This window comes from Rattus rattus, chromosome 9, assembly GCF_011064425.1.
Source record: "Rattus rattus isolate New Zealand chromosome 9, Rrattus_CSIRO_v1, whole genome shotgun sequence".
Taxonomy (NCBI): domain Eukaryota; kingdom Metazoa; phylum Chordata; class Mammalia; order Rodentia; family Muridae; genus Rattus; species Rattus rattus.
Genome location: NC_046162.1, coordinates 39,477,686 through 39,498,891, shown reverse-complemented (window position 1 = coordinate 39,498,891; position 21,206 = coordinate 39,477,686). Strand labels below are relative to the sequence as shown.

Below are 21,206 nucleotides of genomic sequence, written 5' to 3'. Positions count from 1 at the left end.
CATAGAAGATACACCTACTCCTCAGGAGACTGGAGGTCCCAGGAAGTTTAGAGGTCTGGTGAGGTGGGTGGGGTGGGGACATCCACATGGAGGCAGGGGTTGCAGGGAAGAGCTATGGGATATGGAACAGTTGGAGGGTGGACTGGGAGGGGAATAAAATCTGGAGTGTAATAATAAACAAACAAACAAACAAATAAATAGGGAGACTCCTTGATACAAAAGTACCCAAAACCTGGAAATAACAAAGTCAATAAATATGCAAACCATCACACAGGAAACAAATAAAGAAACAAATACCAAATAAGACAAAACAAAAACCAAGACAACAGGACTCCTCAAAAAGATCTCAACTTCTCCATTACTGATGTGTGTAAAATATCAGGTGATGAATCAAAAAATTACATGAAAGTGAAAAACTAGCCAGTTATTCCAAAGAGGATACAAAGAAAAGAAGAATGGAGTAAGGACATCAGTTCAGGGTCTAGAGAAGAAAGCTAGAAATGCATGAAAAAGATGTAACATTGATGATGAGAGTCGCTCATCAGAGATGACATCAGTACCACAGATGATGAAGTCAATATAGCAGATGTTGAAGTCTGTATGTACTGCAGATGATGGTATCACCACTACAGATGATGAAGTCAGCACTACAGATGATGAACTCAATACTGTGGATGATGAAGTCAACACTGCAGATGATGAAGTCAGCACTACAGATGATGATGTCACCACTACAGATGATGATGTCACCACTACAGATGACGAACTAGGCACTAGAGATGATGAAGTCATCAATACAGATCATGAAGTCATCACTACAGATGATGAAGTCAACACTACAGATGATGAACTCAACACTGTGGATGATGAAGTCAACACTACAGATGATGAAGTCAGCACTATAGATGATGACTTCAGCACTACAGAGGATGACGTCACCACTACAGATGACGAACTTGGCACTACAGATGATGAAGTCATCACTACAGATGATGAACTCAGCCCTGTGGATGATGAACTCAGTACTACAGATGATGAAGTCTGCACCGTGGATGAAGTCAGCACCATGACTGGAAACTGAGAAAAATAGAGATATAGGAAAATTAAAAAGTACAAATGAGATAATGAGTTAAATAAAACATAATGGGAGGCGTTACTAGTCGCTAAGACCAAGCAAGTATCAAGGATAGAGGAAAAGGGCTGGAAATAGTACATTCAAACGTCAATAAAGGATGAGGCGGGCAGAGACAGTCCAGTTACTAAGACCCTTCCTGCTCCTCCAGATGATCCTAGCTTGGTTCCAGCATCCACATTAGGCAGCTCACAACCACCTGTACCTCTAGTTCCAGATGATCTGATGCCTTCCTCTATTTTTCCACAGGTGTGCGACATACACACACACACACACACACACACACACACACACACACACAGAGAGATACACACACAACTGAATAGGTATTTGAAATACTAAAGTAAGTAAAATTTTATGGAAAGAAAATAGTGAGTGTGGCTGCCACTCTAAAGAACTCCAGGCAACCATGAAGTGACCAAACGTTAAGAATCTACAAGGTAGAAGGAACCAGGGCAGCCATTATAGCAAGCAGTAAGGAAAAGCTTCCTCTAAACACTGAAGCTAGAACTACTATCTGATCCAGCTGTAGCTCTCCTGGGGACACACCTGCAGGCATGAAGGTGCACACATCCATGATTATTGCAGTTCTACTCACAATAGATATTTGGAACCAGACTAGACGCCCATTGGCCGATGAATGGATAATGGCATGCAGTATACATAGTCTATGGAGCACCACTCATGAAGAGTCAAATCTTACATGTAGAAATTTTCATGAAATTGAGGTTGTAACCTCGAGTGAAGTGAGCTATTTAGAAAATATGGACCCACTGAATATAAAGAAGGATGGTTAAGTAAACGAAAGGGGACCAGAGAGGTGAAGGGAAGGGGAGGAGAAAGAGGGCAGGAGAGGATGTATGTGTTTACAGCAGAGTGTATGCACATTGGGGCTAAACGCAGTGAAGGCCACAGATTCCCTGCAGTAAGTACAACTGAATAAGTATAATAAGGACAAAACTATAGCTAAGCAACATAGGGTGTCACGAAAAGATTGCTTTTAGGTGTTTCCCATTTAAATCATCCAAGTTGAGATGCTTTTCTCACAGCAGAAAGGCAGCTTCATTGTGTCACCACGAGTGGGAAATTATAAGATGTGTTAATGAACCATTTGACACTGAGGGTAAGTGGGAAAATAATTAATTTTTTACTTTTGTTTTTCATGCACGAAGTTAACTGGGTCCCTTGGGACCCACCTAAAACTTTGCTTCCTTAATGGGTTTTTCAAAACTCAGTAAAGTCTCCAGTCTGGATTTATGTCTAGACCCTAGCATTATTCTTTTCATTTCAGGAAAATCCTGGTAATCGTTAAGTTGAGATGAGTATGGAAATGTTTAGAGAATGTGGGGACCCATCGTGACAAAAATCATGGGAGCTCGGGAACAAGATTTGTGTTCACAGCTGAGCAGCACACTGAAGAGAGAAGAGAGTCCGGGAACGTTACATGTGCATGCATGCTCATGCTGGCAAATGGCTGTGGTCCTGATGCTGCCTCCTGTATAGGAGGAGCCAAGATACTGCTCCTTTTTAGAAAAATCCACTGATAGTTTGCCAGTATTGAGCACAAGCTGACATGTTTCCCAGCATCAGGAAGCTGGGCAGGTTTGTCAACTGTCTTTGCCAAGCGCTCATTTCCTCCCTCAGTGGGCTCTCTGACTGTCTCTGTCTGTCTCTGTCTCTGTCTCTGTCTCTGTCTCTGTCTCTGTCTCTGTCTCTCTGTCTCTGTCTCCCTCTCTGTCTCTGGTTCTCCTCTCTCTCTCTCTCTCTCTCTCTCTCTCTCTCTCTTTGGCTTTTTCCTCTCTTTCTTTCTGTCTGTTTCTCTCTTTCTCTCTGTCTTTCTCTCTCTGGCTCTCTCTCCCTCTCTCTCTCCTCTCTGTCAGTCTCCCTGTCTGTCTGTTGTCTTCCTCCCTCCCTCTTCCTCCTCCTCTCCCTGTCTCTTATTGTTGCTTTGTGTCATGCACTCTATTTACTGACTGATACACTGATATAAAATGTTCAAAAGGGAAAAAAATCACCAAGGAGAGACTAGTTTAAAAAATCTAGAAAAGCATTTTATGTGGAATGGAAGAAGGAAGTGAGAAAACTGAGAAACTCTAACTGGACAAAGAGGGCAATGGTGCCCATGAATTAGTGGAGACAGAAGTCCTGTTAAGTTAGGAGGGATGTAACTAGGTGAAGGCTGGGCTCCGTGTGTTTTGTCTGACAGACCTCTATGTGGAAAAACATCCTCAAAAGCATCATTTGGCTTTGTTTATTGTTGTGTTGCTACGCCAGCAAAAGCTAGTGTTTGCATCTATGATATTCTACATGTCATGGAGCCAGCCGAGACTGGCCACTTCAGCACATTCAAAAATGTAATTCATAATTTCTTAAAGACGTGTAGGCTTCTAGGTGTGTATTTGGGAGTTGGGGTGCTGTAAAGAGTGTCTCACACCTTGTTTAATATAATACAGAAAACCTTGGTATCGAGATTCTGAAAGACAAATGCCGCATGAGTTCTTTCATATGCAGATCTTTGATTTAAATTTGTATATAGTATATAGATGTGGTTAGGAAATGAGAAAGGGGACCATGGACCGGGGAAGACGAGATCTTCAGGCAGTGGGAACAAAAGAGAGGGTAATGGAATCCGTGTGACATAGGCAAAAGGAGGACTAAGAGGGGAAGAGGGAGAGAGGTGGGGAGTGAGCAAGGAAGATGACTGAGGGTAAAACGTGTGAAGATACCTGGTGAAACACGTCGCACTGCAGGCTAACTTAAAAATAATAAGAAAATCCTGGCTTTGCAAACAGTTATAGTCTCTGAGACTGTGACCAGAAATCTTAGTTGTATTGTTTTGAGAATGATAACTTGTTTAAGCAGTTTAAATACTTCCTGCCCCATTCCACCTGTAGAGATCAAGTCTGGGAGCGTTAGGTACCTTGTTCAGTTAAATGAGCTTGGAAATATCCATTATCAGGCTGTCGAAGCAGAATGCAATCATTTCAACTTTTGAATTTTTACTTGTGACATCAAACTGGAGTTACAGCTCTCTTTTAAGAGACAGATAATTAAAACATGCAGTTAGGGGAGTGCCCTGTAGTCTGTTTGACATAAGTGTCGCGAAGGTAAAATCCCTGTGAAATTATGAGACCTGGTGTCATTAGCCAAAAATAGTCCCTTGGAGTTAGGAGCTAAGTTTGTGTCTGAAAAGGTCTCACAAAGAAACCTTCCTCTAAATTTAGGATACAGTTACCATCAACATTAACACAAATGTGAAAAAGGGCCAAACTGACCTACGAGTTTTCATATGGGGTTCCTTTGATTTCTTTTCATCTGGACAGGTATGGATCAGTAGTGGGCATGAGACCCCAGAATTCTAGCACCATCACTGAGCTGATCCTTGTTGGGTTTTCTGATCACCCTGAGGCTGAGGTTCCCCTCTTCCTCATCTTCTCTCTGGTCTACCTAGCCAACTGTTTGGGGAACACAGCTGTTGTCACATTAGTGGCTCTAGACGCCTCTCTGCAGACACCCATGTATTTCTTCCTCTGTCACCTGGCTTTCCTCAATGGCTTCTTCAGCACGGTTGTGGCACCAAAGATGCTCTTCAATTTTCTTGCAAGCAGGAAGGTCATATCTTACCCATTCTGCCTGGCTCAGACCTACCTCACCCTGTTCTTGGAGTCCACCGAGTGCTTTCTTCTTGCAGTGATGGCCATAGACCGCTACGTGGCAATCTGCTACCCACTGAGGTACCTTCTCATCATGAGCTGGGTGGTGTGCACAGCACTGTCCGTGGCAATCTGGGTCATAGGCTTTTGTGCCTCCGTTATACCTCTCTGCTTCACGATCCTCCCACTCTGTGGTCCTTACGTCGTTGATTATCTTTTCTGCGAGCTGCCCATCCTTCTGCACCTGTTCTGCACAGATACATCTCTGCTGGAGGCCGTGATGGCCATTGGAGGGGCCGGCACTGTGCTGTTCCCCTTCCTCCTGATTGTTCTCTCCTACCTTCGCATCCTGGTGGCTGTGATAAGAATAGACTCAGCTGAGGGCAGAAAAAAGGCCTTTTCAACCTGTGCTTCACACTTGGCTGTGGTGACCATCTACTATGGAACAGGGCTGATCAGGTACTTGAGGCCCAAGTCCCTTTATTCCGCTGAGGGAGACAAACTGATCTCTGTGTTCTATGCAGTCATTGGCCCTGCACTGAACCCATTCATCTACAGCCTGAGGAACAAGGAAGTGCAGGGTGCCATGAGGAGAGTGATGGAGAGATATAAGAAAAGCACAAGAGTCACCTTCTAGAATCCCGAGGAGCTGAGTACTGTATTTGTTTACCAACATTTTAACAGGTTCAGGCCCTGAGTCTGTGAGACTAAACCTCACTAGTCACAATTTCAACTTACCAGAACTCCTACCCCTGCCCTCAACACACAGACATTTTTCTTTCATGTTTGTCGCCTTTATGAGTAAATACTGATGTATGTTAATTAGCAGTCACCATGTTATATGTCAGCTCAGTCAAATATGAATAATAGAACCAAGAAAAATATATAGCCCACGGACTTCAAGTCAAGAATGTTGTTACTGGGTGCATTTTCTATTTTTCAGTTCCTCTCTCTCTCTCTCTCTCTCTCTCTCTCTCTCTCTCTCTCTCTCTCTCTCATATTTTGGTTTTGTGAGACATTGTAGTCCTGTAGCTCAGGTTGTCCTTGAGGACTGGGACTGATGATGTGTGCCACCACACTTGGGGTTGTCTCAGCTTTCTATCCATTCCTAAGACCTCAAATCATGACAAACGCTGGGTTCCTGGTTCCTAGTCAGCTGCACTTTGTTGAGGAGCTCAAAGTAAAGGCAAACCTTAGCTCTATGAGAATATTGTCATATGAACCATTGTCATTGGCTTTGCCATGGTAGTGGGCCCGGTACCCAGGTCCCGGCTACCTGTCCTTCACAGACTCCCCTTTGGAGAGTTGTACCACTTTGGCCGTTCCAGCTATACCAGAAAACTACTGTTCTTGTTACAGGGATGATGATACCTGGAGACCCCTAACACTTTCTGCGTTCTGCCTCCCCTGAGCCTCCATAACATCCCCAGCAGACAGGCAGCCAGACAAAAAGAAACAACATCTTTTTAATTTTAATAACAATTTTATTAATTCATTGATATATACTTATATTTAAAAGCCTGTATTTTAGAAGCCATAGAAAGACATTGTAATATTGTTAATTTTGGAGACAAAGTACACGTTTAACTCCAGGCTCATTTGCTCTTCGTGCAAAGATTTCTATTTGAAAAGCCAGGAAAGATGAGCATATCATTTTAAACACACGCTGTCATCATTCTAAAGTCACCTTCTCGCAGTCTACCATCTTACTAATTGCTGTTAGCTGTTGATGCTCCCACACTAGTGAATAGTCCTTTTCACAGGCTGGAAGTGCGTTAATGAGACTTCTTATCACGCGATAGTTAAACATAAAGCCTAAAGAACTCAATATCTCCCACGAGGCTACTGTATGTCTGCACCAATAGGTAACTGGCAGTATCTCCCTTCTGGATGGACTTTGACTTTCTGTGAAGTAATCAAGGGCTAAAATATCCAAGAGCCTTGCTTCATTTCTCCGCGAGAGTATTTATTATATTTTTATATACAGTGGCAGAAAAGCACGAAAAGAAGGCAACAGTGGAGTGAGGCAGAGCCACTTCCCAGAACTCGGAGACAGAGGCAAGTGGACTTACATGAGCTTGAGGCTAGTCTAGCCTACATAGGGCGTTCCAGGACAACCAGGGCTATCCTGTCTCAAAAGAATACACACACACACACACACACACACACACACACACACACACACACACACGTTCATGTTCATCTTTTTTTTAAATTCCACAGTAGACATATCTATATCTTTATGTGCATTTATGGGTTACAGAATAAATACAATGTAAAGAGGCTGAAAGAGTTCAAGGGATTTCTGAAGTCGGCAGAGTCTGTGTTCATAAGATCATGAATCAGACCAGGGCTGAGAAGGAGCTGCTGCTGGAGCTGCAGTCAGAGCTGAGGAAGAATCTGCCATGTTCAGCTTGAAGCCAAATCCTGAAGCTGGCCCCAGCAGGACACATGTCCGGAGCAGGGAACAGTAGATCAAGTCCAGGTGGACATCGGGTGGACTGGCAGGCGATTCAAGCAGACCTCATCAATCAGAGAACTGAACCAACTGGAAGATCCGGGGACATTTGTGGAGTCCCCTGCTCCTGAACCACAGCAGGCATTGGTTGATAGGTTGATATGAGGCCATGCACAGCTGGAAAGGGTGGAGTCTCCCAGGGCAGTGCACAGTTGGAACGATCACTATTTTTACACAATGTCAAGCAATTTAGAGTAGGGCACAGCCTGAGTTCGGCACACCTGATTCTTTTGGGGAGTTCTTCTAGGTTCCACTGGTTTTGTTTCAATTCTAGGGGAGTCAAACATTTGGCTGCTTCAAAATAAAAGTACCAAGAGCACTGATACTTCTGCTTTCCAGCTCTTTGTGCCTCTTGGTTTCCTAATGTCACATAAAGAACAATTCAGATGTCCAATTCAAATTCTTTCTTTTCTAAAAGGTTTATTTAATTTTATTTTGTGGATATAGGTGTTTCCCCTGCACATAAGTCTATATACCATGTGTGTCTAGTGCCCATGGAAACAAGAAGACACCAGATCTCCTGGGACTGGAGTCACAGGTGGTTGTGAGCCACAGAGTGGGTGCTGAGAATTGAACCCAGGTCCTCTGCAGGAGCAACAGATGCCTAACCACTGAGCTACCCCTCCAGCCCCTAGATCAATTCAAATTCTTATATTGACTGCTAATGCATCTAAGAAGGTACTGGAATTTGTACTTCACTCTGAAAAAATCAACTCATTATCACTTTTGTTTATACCAAATAGTGTACCATGTAAAAAATAAGTTTTGGATTTAGCTAGAGACGAAATGTGGATACAAATTCTTGATCAGTTTAATAGACTGGTCGGTAATGGAAAACAAGGACCAGAATAGAAACCTAGGAGAGTCTTGATAGGAGAGGCACAGAGTGAACTCAGTCTCCTGAGGATTAATTAGGAGAAAGATTCTGCTCAAGTAATGGCTGCATGGTCTTCCCAGAAATCTTAGTGGAATTTCACAAGAAAGACAGTAAGTTTTTTTTTAAGACTTATTTTTATTATTTTTTGAGAGAGAGAGAGAGAGAGAGAGAGAGAGAGAGAGAGAGAGAGAGAGAGAGCAAGAGAAGGTGACCAACTGCTATAGCATACATGTGGAGGTCTGCAGGCAACTTGCAGGAGTCAGTTCTCTTCTTCCACAATGTGGGCTCTGGGAATCAAATTCAAGTGGTCAGACTTGAGAGAAAATGCTACCACCCACTGAGTCATCTTTCCAGTCTCGGGCACCGTTCCCAATCTCAATGTTGCAGAAGGCTGTTTCTGAGCCTAAGTCAGACATGAGGGCCTTGCTGTTAAGGATGTCTTGTTTTAACAGCTGACATAGCCAGACTGAGAGAGACAGTGTTCAAGAATGTCCCCACTCTGGGTGGTGTACACCTTTAAATATAGCACTAAGGAGGTAGAGTCAGGCAGATTTCTATGTGTTTGAACCTAACTTAGTCTACACAGTAAGTTCTAGGTCAGCCAGGGATACATAGTGGGGCCCTGTCTCAAAGAACAAACTGGCAGCTGTGTGGGTTTTTGTTCAACTGGTGAACAAAGGTAACCAGAACTCACTGTTCAGTGTGAGTTTTCATACAAACAAGAAAGAACAAGATTCACAAGATTCACAAGACAGCTCAAAGGGACGTTGATCCTGCTTGTTTCGATTTAACACCAGCATTTTTTAATACAAATCCACACTATGTGGGCATGTCAGGAATGGACATGAGCTGAACTTGTTAAATGACTAAAAGCATCTGGAAAGAGAGGGAGATGGAGGGAGGGAGGGAGGGAGGGAGGGAGAGAGAGAGAGAGAGAGAGAGAGAGAGAGAGAGAGAGAGAGAGAGAGAGAGAGACTCTGTCTGACTTTAAGTGGGTTCATGTTTACTGAAGGTGGGAGCATTTTGTCACCTGCAGGTGGAAATTGGCCAAAAATGCCTACAGGAGGAGGTGGAATGCTGTCTCTTACTGGGGGTGATGACTTTTGTGATCACAGGGGAAGCTGGGAAATGTAGTCTTTTATCAGGAAACGCTCAGAACTTATGAGTTCCCCCAAGTAAATTGTTTGAAGAGATTGGGTGCCAAAGACTTCTGAGCCGATAGAACAACTGGATTTGGATTAAACACCAGTTCTTTGAGAAAATACTATCTTCAGAAATCTTGAGCTTCAGAGGAGTGTAGCAATGTAAACTTTTAATCCCAGTTTCAGGAGGCAGAGGCTGGTGGATTTCTGTGAGGCTGGTTTGGTCTACAGAAAGAGTTTCAGAACAGTTAGGTGTATGTAGAGATATCCTGCTGTTAATCCCAAAAATGGGAGGAGAAAGACCACCCAGCCAAATCATGACAGCCAAATTAACCAAAGCAAGCAACCAAGTAAAGCAAACTTTTTAATTTGTATACACGGGCTGCCTCCCCCTAACACAGGAATCAATAGGTCAGCATTGGATGTGAGGAAGACAAGGTTTTATAGCTCAGGGTAAAGGATTTTTAAATGGAGAATTTGTAGGGCAAAATAGACAAGGTTACAGGAGCAGAACATAACAAGGTAGTCACAGCATGTTGTGACAAAGGTAGGGTTGCAAGACATGATTGTAAGGTAGACATAACAACAGGTCATTATAAAAGCTTTCTGAAACAAGATATTGTTGTTAGGTAGTCACAACAGGTGACCATAGTAACTTTTTGAGACAAAGGCATGGTTGCATTTCCTGGAGTAGGCAGTACAGAGCCATTTCCAGTTAAGGCAAGCTGGTTCATTGTCTTTAAAAAAAAAAGAAAAGAAAAAAGAAAACAGAAAGAAGGAAATGTGGAACTTCAGTTACCTTAATGGTCAGAGAGAGAGAATCACCTGAAAAGTCTCTTAAACAAAAGGGTATGGAGTGTATAGTTAAAGAAATGTTCCTGCTTCTTGAAGGCCAGGTACAGTCTCAATTCCAAAGCGAAGAAGCCAGCCTGCCTCCACATAGGCTTAAAAGCCATCTTAAAATAAAGACAAACTAGGTTCATTCCTGTTTATGATTAAACCTCTGTTTCTCCAGGATGGGGCTGTTCCCCCTATCCCCCCACCTTCCTCCTGTAACCTTACCTCACATGGTCCTGTACTGTCTGTTCCAGGAAACCTCGACCATACTTTGTCTTTAGGAGGTTGTGATCCTGTTTACATAACATACATCCTTGTCTTCCTCTTTCACTCTCATTTTTTATCTTTAACAGCTAATTCTCTTGCCCTTTTAAACATGCTCATAGCCAATAACCTTTTTATTTCTCCTCATTAAAAAGCAAATGAAAAATAAGAAATACAAAGGAAAGAACATGACGGCTTCTAGGTATACAGGACCATAGCCAGAGAAAGAGACTTCAGAGAGAGTCCAGAGTGGACATGACTCCAAACTAGGCATGTGAGGAGAGGTGGGAAGGGGGAGGGAAGTCACCAACCAAGAGGGGTGGCCTGTGCCTAGAGACTGGCCAGGAGACCAGAAGGGTAAAGGGTAGACAAAAGGTCAGGTAACCATAATGTTTGGATTATATAGGGAAGGGTAGCTGGAGGAATGTCAGCCCAGCCCCTGAGCTAGAGAATCGTAGGGTAGCCAGTGGGGTATGTTAGCCTGAAGGACCCTGTAACAGATAGAGACTGAGATGCTGGGAAACCTGAGGGCTAGGTTTATGTTGCTATGTTAAATAGGTGCTTCAGTTATTTGATAGGTTTGAGATCTAACAAAAGGGACCTTGAAAAGCCAATGAAGGCTGCTCTCTAAAATCCCAATTTATGGTAAGCCAGCCCACAGATGGCTGGCTTGTCCCAGTGTACTTCTAAAATAAAGCTTGCTTCAATTAGACAATCATGGGTTTGGTCTTTCTCCTCACAATTTTTAGATTTAACATTAATGTTCAGTCAAACACAAAAATATTCTTTTTGTATTTCTTCATCTTAAAAATATTTTGTGATTTCTATTTCCCTAATTTAGATTTGACAGGTGTCTTAGTTGGGCTTTCCATTGCTGTGAACCAACACCATGACCAAAGCAACTCTTATAAAGGACAACATTTAACTGGGCCTGGCTTATAGGTTCTGAGGTTTAGTCCATTACCATCAACATGATGAACAGGTTTTTTCTGACTCTTGAATGGCAGTGGGAGGGATAAAGTCTCAGCCCTTTAGTTACTGTGTGTAACATCATGGTGAATAAACCACTTGAAGCTCCTGGTCACTTAGGGTAAGCCTCCTTTGGGGACATGAGAGTCAGATTCACAGGCAAACTGTATTCCTAGGGTCCTGCCATTTCGCTTTAGTGATGGGACAGAGAGGAGATGTGAGTGTGGCCTGAGTAGCCCAAACCGAACACTTTTGTTTTGCTGTTCTGAGGAGCTGCACCTGTTCTTTTCATAACATCTGAATTATTTGCTTTCCCACCAACAGTTTGCACGAGTCCCCCTTTTGAAGGTTCTTGGTCCTGCCAGCTGTGTTTTCTCCTCATGATAATCACACTTAGAGACCCAGGTTGGGCTCTCACAGGGATTTGTCCACAGTTTCAGTTCACACTGGCGATATCGGTTAGTCTGTATTCCCATACTCCATCCCATTTGTTTGCTTGCTGAGGTGGAAAGATGCTCAGGCCTTTCGCCCATGTCTAAGGGGAGACTGTCTCCTTCACACTGAGGTACTTGAGCTCTTTATATGTAGGGATCCCCGAACCTTTCACAGATCTACAGTTTGCAAGGATTTTCCTCTCACTGCCTAGAGTGCGTCTTAGTCTGTTCACTGCTTCCTCTTCTGTGTAGGACATCTGACCTTCAAAAGAACTCCCCGCCTGCTTCTGCTTTTTTTGTTGTTACCTCTGCTTTCTCAGTCAAAGAACAAAAGAAACAGGAAAAGTTAAAACTCAGTTCCCAGAGCAGACAGACCTGGGCTGTCCTCAGCCATGGTCAGGGACACTTCTCTTTACCGTGGAGTGAAGCCAGCCTTCCCACCCTGTGGGAGTTCCCCTAGCACCCCAACACCACCCCACATGTCTTCTCCTAAGGTTCAAAGTCACAGTTCATGGCTGTACATTTCATGGATCTCTTATCTGCTCAGCTAACTAAACCATCTCACTTTGTACTACGGACCCTGCGCCATGAATTCCAAGGTGATTAATGAGTTGGAGATAAGAAGAGTTTCTGGCAAAGAAGGTGCAAGAGCCCAGAGACCATGTTTGTAGCAGAGTCTGGGGCAGGATTACCTCAGTAGCTCTTCTCTCAGATGACTCTGGCCCAGAGCCTGCAGACAGGTCAGAGTCACAGTGAGCGCTGGCTATGTCACTTTAGGAAGTGCAAAGTAATCTCTCACACAGTTCTGGTTCCCCAAAGCTGCTCAGTGAGGACCTCAGCCTGCTCTGCCATGTTTACTTGTATGTTTCTCCCTCTTCTGAAGGATCCATCTCACTTCACAAAGGATCGTAGTGAAATCAGAGAGAAGCAAACCGATGAAACCCAGCCCAGTCAGAGTATACAGCAAGGACAGTAGACCACTTTGCCTCTGACCTGAATCTATCACCTAGGCTCAATAAGAGGCTGGTAACCAGATCCTGAGGATCCTTAGGGCTTAGGGAACAAGTTCAACACAAAAATGGGGCTTCTGGCCAGAGCATGTGCAGGCAGGTGAAAGTCAATGATGTCAGGTTAATTCTGGAGTTATCCTCACCCAACACCTGCCATCCAGACGGTCATTGTACACTGCCAAGCTGTGTTGTGTCACAGATAAGGACTCTATGTCACATGGTCTCCTTAAGTTCCTTCTTCTTGGTCACATCTGGTATTGGGTGTCTCAGAGGGGCACTTGCAGGGCTGGTCAATTTTTAGGAGAAGCACCCCTGAGTTGTGCCTGATCTCATCTACTCCTGGCTACCATCAGTCACACAGTGTGAAAATGAGGAGCTATGGGAGGTTCTGTTGCTCTTGGGAGCTCAGCTGCCCCACACCCCCGTGGGGCCTGCAGGTAGGTACTCTATGCCAGAACTCCATGACTGCCATCAAGCAGGATGAAGGCCCTAGTGTAGCACCTCCCCATTCCTGTACTTAACTGTGGCCTCTGCTCTCTAGTCATCTTCAGCACTGGCCCCTTCTGCTCCTTTGGAGAGGAAAAGGCTGAGAAGTGTTAGAGGCAGCAAAGGGGATCACTAGTTCCTAAGAGCACAGAGGCATTCATGTGAAAAGGCCAAGAGGATGGCCAGAGAACCAGAGGTGGCCTCTTTGGGTCAGTTTGACTTGGCCCTTTCTGCAATAATTTAGGGTGCTTTTAGAGACTTACTCACAGAAGCTCCATGTCTACCTCTTGGCTGTGACATTGGTCATAGAGTGAAGGTGAACCAGCTGGATGGCTAGCACCAGGGCATGGTTTTAAGAGTTCAGAGAACACTTGGGTATTCAGTATCACAGATCATTGAAGGAAGTCAGGGCAAGAACTTTAGTGGGAACCCAAAGGCAAGAACTGAAGCAGAAGAATGTCACTTGCTCACGTTCTCTCTGTGGCTTCTTCAGTCTGCTTTCTTACATCACCCATGACTACCTGCCAGGGCTGGTATTGTCCTCAGTAAGCTGGGTCTGTTCTCCTCATCAATCCTTAGTCAAGGAAAATGACCCCACAAACCTGTCTTCAGGCCAATCTGATGAAGATCACTCCTAATTGAAATTACCTTTCTCCACATATGCCTAGGCTTGTGTCAAGTGGGAAATAAAAAACAACCAGCATTTTTCAGTTGACCAAATTTTTATTACAAATTATAAAAAAGCAATGGAACATGATGATCTGAGAGTTATAAGCTGAAATGAACCCTTTCCTCACCAAGCTGTTAGAAACACCAACTTAGGAAATAATACTTAGGTTAATGACTAAAAGTTCTCTCCAATATCACATACATACATGTATATATGTGTGCACACATGTGCACACACATACACACAGATGTTTTTTCTAGTATTTTTACCATTTTCTTTCTAATATGACTACATTTTCTTCCCTTCCTTTTATTTTGCTTTTCTTTATTCTTGCTTTCAGATTTAATTTCACTTGCTTACTGCTTTGATTGGTCTAATTACTCTGGCTAGGACTTCTAGTATTATATTAAGGAGAAGAGGGGACATTCAGAAATAGTCATCTTTGTATGTTCCCTGACATTACAAAAAACGAACTTAAGTTTTTACATAAAGAACAGTTTTCATTTGTTCCATGTTTTGGAAATAGCCATCCAAGTATACCAATGGGTCTATTGCATAGTATTGTGGGATTGTCAGTGCCTGGATGATCAAAGCAAGATTTTCAGAAGGAGCAGAACAATTGGAAGGAATGCAATGGATTTGAAGTTGGGGCTTCCATTGGTTGCTGGGATGCACAAGGTTTTAATCTTTATGTTATTGAAGACATTCATATCCAGTGAGCAAGTATTTTCAGTTGCACACCCTTTTCCATAAAATATTAAATTAGAAAATTGATCTGGAAAAAGAAAGAGCCAGCAGTTAGTTGTCTCTCTCCTCTCCTCACCCAAGTTCTCTGGGGAAAGAAATGTGCCCAGGGTGATCTTAAATATGTAACCTCTGTCTCTGGGTGGTAAACATGCAAACAACTCCATGCATAGGTTGAGCCTCTGTTTAAGGCATGATTAACAACACCGGGGTTCAGAACTCTTTCATTACAAGGGAAGAACTTAATATACACAAGAAAGACACTAGCTGAAGGACGACAAGTGCTTGGCTAAATTTTAAATTGTGTTTGTGCTCCATCCTAACTTAGCTTTAAAAATGGAGGGAAATGTTGTTGATACCCATGAGCTCAAATCCTTCTTTCAAGACCTCTGAGTCCCATGGGAGACCAATACCATGGAAACATATGTATCAGTTTCCCACGGAAATTGAACTAGAAAGTTGTCCTGTCATGGTTGGCTTCAACCATCCTCTGTATCCTGTGTGACATTACTGTTCATCTCAACTATTCTCCACAAAGGTTCTTTCCCTACCCATCCTAGACCCTCCTTCAGGATTATTGCCTTCAACTCATCAGTTCTCAGTTCTACAATCATGAAATATTTCACATCTTGATCAGAAAAGAGTTGCCACTGCCTCCTTCCTATTATATAGTGCAGAGAGAAAAATCCCACAGTTGTTTTTGTAGTTCCTACACAACAAACACAAAGTTTTGCTCACTGAGGAAAAAAATCATAAAACTTTTACTAAATTCTACTAAATTCTCAGTGGCTCTATGAAAACCTCAAGTGCTCACCTATGTGACATCTAGAAATGAAGTCACTTCCTGTGCTGCCAATTAACCAAAAGGCCCACTGCAGGATATCACAGCAAGGCAGGTGCGACCATTTATATTTCTTCCCCTTACAACCCCCATCAACTGCCACACACTTTCCCTTCAACTACCAAAAATGGCTCCCTCCTGAGATAAATAACCAAGAGCTTGCTTGGTCCCATATTGCCCTTCTAAGAAAACTACGTTCTAAGAAAACCGCCTCTCCCACTCTCTCCAACTCCTGGCAGAGTGGCTTTCTGTAGGCCGCACTCATGGTGTATCAGGATTGTATTGAGGTGGAAGTGGAGATGAGGGGAGAGATAGGACTCTTGAGAGGGGTCTGGTGATGAGGAAGGATGGGGTGGAGGTAATGGAGTCATGAGAGGATATGGAACTAATTGCATTTTTAGTTTTGATTCTGCCCTGGATTTTGTTGTTGTTGTCTTTGTTTGCTTGCTATGTCTCTGTGTGGGTGCATATATATATGGAGGATAAGTACATAAAACTATAGTTGACAATGAAAGTGTAAAATTCAATCCCAATCTCTAGAACTTCAGAATTGCAACTCTTAACTGTATAGAAGGTCATGGATATGATCTTTGGATCTGGATAATCTCACTACATGATGTTTTTAATTTGTAAGTTCTTTAAAATTTTAATTAAAAAAATACAAAAAAGGAGCAAAAATGATGTCACTTCTGAGATTAGATATTAAAGCCTATAGCTCCCCTTATCAGTCTACCCTCTCCTTCTCATTATTAGTGCTGAGAGAAGTCAGCTGATAGACCATGAGGCCACTTCATGAAGAGGAGTTAGCACTACCAAAATCAGGAGTGAGGCAGAAAGCAGATCCTCCATCTGAAGGACCTCAGCCCCTGCTGACAACTCACACTGCCCCAGGAGACATCCTGAGCCAGAACCAGTGCCAGGGAGGTGCTCAGATTCTAGACCTGTAGAAAAATGGGCCTCGTATTTGCTATGTTTTTAGCTGCTAAGCTTTGGGTACACAGAAGTAAATGACAAGTATACTATACTCCTGAGACCATCCACACCCTAAAGTAAGAAGTAAAACTAAGAAGAAGAAAACAAACATATGTACATCAGAATGTTTGAGGAAGTACTCATACCTGTACCGGTAACCTCAAGACACTTTCTCTCTGCCCCTGTGCACTTCAGGGTAGTCATTGTGCTGCATGTCTTGTTTTGCTCACTGTAGCAGGCAGTACATTCAACACCATTGATTTCTGATGATCGAGACACTGAATGGAGAGACAGGGGTTTTCATCATGGGGAACTGACAGAAGAAACAGCTGAGAACATGTCTATCCATGACTTATCTAATGCAGGGTTTTTCCATGATTCTACCAAAAAGCATTGCAGTGAGGATGAGCTGGGAGGAGGCGTGGAAGAAAGGCACTGGGGTGAGAGCACCATGGAGGACATCATGGGAATTCAGAGCCATCCTAGATAATGGGAAGGAGATGATCTGTTTTCTAAAATGGTGCTGTTCATAGGGTGAGGGGTGACCCAGGTGTGGTACACACACATCTGTGCTCCCAGCTACTCTGACTTTGGAGGCTCAGGCAGGATTACTGAATCCCAGTAATGCAGTGCAAGCCTAGATACATAGCAAGACTCCATCTCAACCATACAAAAATTCAAGGTGAGTAATAAAATAGGTGAGGAAAGTCTCTCCACTAGAAGAGCAGAGCAGAGCAGAGCAGAACATTTAAAGCTACAGATTCATAGAACTTACTTAGTAGATCCTGCTGCGTAGCTGTCTCTCAGTCTGCATATGCAAGTGCGTACACACATACCTCAAGAGAGGGGCTTGTTTCCAACCCAGTCCCTTACAAATAAAGGTTTCAAGCAAAAGCAGAAGGGCAAACATTACTGCCGCAGTGAAATGGACCCATGGAAAGGTAGAGGAGCCCTGAACAGGCTGTAGGAAGCAGACACAGTTTGTATTCACATGTTGGGACACAGACAGGAGGTATACTCACGTGCTATGTTTTCTTTGTTGCATTTGTCAGTGGTGCAGCATTGGTTCTTGTATTTAAATGTCTGTTGACTCCCCAGCGTTGCTGAGAATTCCAATCCACATGTTTTTGAATCTGTATTACACCCTCTTTGCTCAAGTACTTGGTTTGAACCCGGAACTGCGGAAAATTGAACCACCAAGTAAACTTTCCTCTAGGGTAATGGTAAATAATCTGTTCCCTCGTCCCCACTCTCTTGAGTGTTGCACCTCTCTGAGAGTCTCTCAGCGCTAGTCTATTGAGAAGGAACCAACAGAGGAACCACTTGCTATGAAGGGAGTGACTGGTGGTAAGGAACTTGCTTAGCAAGCATGGTGCCCTGAGTTTGATCCCTGACACTGTAAAAGAGGGGAGTCACTCCCAAATGGTCCTGATCATGTAGAATCTAGGGCCTACAACGAGCGCATGCTCCATCTCCACCAAGCTACTAGTCTCATCCTGGAAAGGAGGCAAGGATAAATTAGAGGATGTTCAAGGTAGTGAACGTTGGCTTACGTGGTGCTTCTAATTTCTGTATTTGGTTGAAGCAGCCAACAATGGTGTCACAAGTAGATGAAGGCTCAGGACAGTTTGCAGTTTGACACGTAGCTTGTAGACATGTGTAACTCTCTGTAAGGAGGAAATGCACATCGGTTAAAAGGTAATCCCGAGGCCTTGTAGTTGATGTTGCTTAGGAGTCAAGAAGCCATGGGGGTCTAAACAGACTACTGGAGTTTCATGTGGTTGCCTACCTCTCCCAAGGCACTTGACTGGCTACCTCCCCTTTGCATTTTTAGGATAAGGGAATGCTTTGTTCACTCTTACCTACAGAGCCGACAACCAAGATGCTAAAGACAAAAACTGTGAAGAGGCTCTTCAGGACGGAGGACCAGCCCATGGTGACGCTTGTGAGCACTGCGTGAGATGCAAGTAAGGACAGTGGGATCAGAGCAATGGGGCTCAGACCTGCAATCCAGCAATCCTCGTACTAGACTGTGTTGTTTGTCCACATGTTCATTCGTTTGTTCATTCATTCATTCATTCATTCATTCATTCACCCCTTCACTCGTCCTTTCTGAAAGCCCAACTTTATCAAACACTGGCTTTATGCTAGATGTGGCCATTTGGAAGGATGCAAAACTGGAAAAGATACCATATCCTTTATCAAGGAATAGGGGATGAGGATGGGTTCTGGGAAAGGACTTTCACTCAAGAGAAATTCTTCTTTCATGCATCTGGAAGACACTAGATCTCCTTCCACAGTTGAAATGGCTGAGTCAAGAAACAACTCCTCTGGAGAACAGGTAGAGACTCGCTATTGCTACAAAGGTCTGGGCCGTGGTGCTCAACAGTAATCAGATCCTTAGCTAATAGCATGGCTTCACCACTTCCTAAGTCACCTTCCCCCTAATGGATGACCTCCATCCACACTGGAAATGCTCACCAAGAAGGACTCCTGATCTTCTGAAAGGACTGCCGTGAGCTGGAGAGGAAGCGATCTCGCCTAGAGAAAGGATGCAAGGAGCACTTTCTCTGCCTCCCTGTCACTTTTATAGTGCAGAGGACTATTACCTGGCAATTAAGTTACTGTAAATAGTATCTCGGCATGAAGCCAAGTGCACTAAACTTCCTGATCTTCTAGAGGTAGATACTGTGAGAACAGCTCTTCTTGAACTTCTGGTTGGTAAGGAAAGGAGGGGAAGGAGTGTATAATGCTACTGTGATTGAGGTGAGCTACAGAAAAGTTTGGAGTACTTAAAAATTAAAAAGTACAGGAATTGGCTCACAGTGTGTAGATACCATCCTCCATTTTCCTTTCAGGCAAATCCCCAGCATTCTTTCTTCCATCCTTTCCTTTCTCCCTAGAGTCTGACCCTAGGATCTATTTACTTCTCTGCTTAGAAGGGACTGGGTGTATCCCTCTGTAATTTCACTCCCCCCACCACACACACACACACACACACACACGCACACACACACACACACACACAATTTTTATATTTTTATCTTAGTCTCTTGTTAGGGCATAGTTCACCAGCCTTCTTATTTGCAATGGACAGAAAGGCTAAGGTAGAGGGACTCACACTTCTGGATTCTTCTAATCATTCAGATTTTAGACACATTCTGTCAAAATTCGGGCACCAAGTGCCTCCTCCCTGGGAAGTCTGTATGCAGAGTTGTGAAGACAGTGTGGGTTACAGGGAAGGAACAGGGTTATACATGTGCCTCAGATGCTGGAGTGTGGAATAAATGAGAGGCACACCCAACAGTCACAGACATGAAGGATGGAGAAAGGACATCCTTAGTTATGGAGACCAGCAGAGACTTAGCTGAAATTTCTACATAGGCTTGAAATGGTGGGGAAGTGCTTCTAGGGTTCAAAGTAAGTTGGCAAAATGTTTCATGGGACACAGAATCATGAGCTGGGAGTAGACTTGCCACACTTGCAGGGGATGCTGAGTGAAAACATCATGGGTCCCTAATGATGAAGCCTATCTCAGTTCCACTACTCAAGATGACAAGACAACAGTCAAGACATGCTGTACACTCTCCCCCAAATACAACGAAGACTTTTTTCAAAGAGTCAGCTTAAGTCTTGCCTTCCAAAGAAGGAATTTGGCATTGCCACCTTGTGGCATTTCATAATGTGCCCACCACCACCACCACTCCCATCCTATCACACACCTGTCCTGACATCTCCCAGGGTCAAAGTCATAGCTGGAGACTGTATTTTATGGTTCCCTATTAATTCAGCTTAATAAACTTCAAGTTGTGTAACCAGCACTGGACTGTGAGCTCCCAATTAGCTGAGAGTGGAGATAAGGATGATGACTGCAAATTGGCTTGGAGCCAAGAGGCCAGACTTGCAGGTTATGGCCGTGTCTCATTTATGCACTGACCTGGACACTGCTGAGCAGAAAAGCCACAAGCTGAGGCCACTGTCATTCATCCATGGGGAATGGATTGTGGCCCCCATCTACCAAGCATCACAGAAACTCTGCCAACTTTCTTCTCCCAGGAAAAGGTCTCAAAGAGATTGCTTACATAGGCAGAACCTGGACATAAAACAACAGAAGTTGGATAGAAATGGTGGGATAAAAGGGCCAAGGAAGTAGCATCCTAATCCTGACTTGCCCCCAAGACCAGGGCCAAGGAAAAAAATACTCCAATCCCTGAGAAGAAAACCCCACCAATCCCTGAGCTTTCCCCAGGACCAGGTCAGAGATTCCCACCAATCCCAGGCCACCCTGGAAAGCTCTGTCCTCCCCCCCCCATCCCACACCCTATATGAACCCTGCCTTCTGCTCAGTGCCTTCCTGCTTCTTGGCAGAATAGAGGAAGCCGCCCTCTTGTGTCTTTCCAAATTAATCTCTTGTGTGAGGCTTTTTGTGTGCAGTGTGACTTTGTGGTATTCTTTGGCTCCTGACTGCCAGGGTAACTTTCCCCTCAGACCCATCACTTACAGATAACCTCCCTGGCTAAAGAAGAGCAGAGACAAGACATAGAAGAAGCCTAGAGGCCTCACTCTTTTTGACGTATTATCAGCAAACATTTAGCTCAGTCAGGTCCCACCTACTCCATCGAGAGCTCAGTTCTGTGTTCATTCTTGGGACCATAAA

General features: G+C 43.8%; 2 protein-coding genes across 2 annotated transcripts; one reads left to right on the top strand and one right to left on the bottom strand.

Annotated features, from left to right (window-relative positions):
- The first annotated feature begins 4,429 nt into the window (after window positions 1-4,429).
- On the top strand, window positions 4,430-5,422 carry LOC116908821 (olfactory receptor 2A12-like). Its single transcript, XM_032912239.1, has one exon. The coding sequence runs from the start codon at window positions 4,475-4,477 to the stop codon at window positions 5,420-5,422; it is 948 nt and encodes a 315-aa protein (XP_032768130.1). The 5' UTR covers window positions 4,430-4,474.
- An 8,904-nt stretch (window positions 5,423-14,326) lies between these two features.
- LOC116909866 (protein RoBo-1-like) lies at window positions 14,327-18,484 on the bottom strand. The gene is made up of 5 exons (XM_032913594.1): window positions 18,412-18,484; window positions 18,103-18,216; window positions 17,572-17,727; window positions 16,696-16,827; window positions 14,327-14,767 (listed from the first exon to the last, which is right to left on the bottom strand). The coding sequence occupies exons 1-5, from the start codon at window positions 18,482-18,484 to the stop codon at window positions 14,580-14,582; spliced, it is 663 nt and encodes a 220-aa protein (XP_032769485.1). The 3' UTR covers window positions 14,327-14,579.
- Between the last annotated feature and the right edge of the window lie 2,722 nt (window positions 18,485-21,206).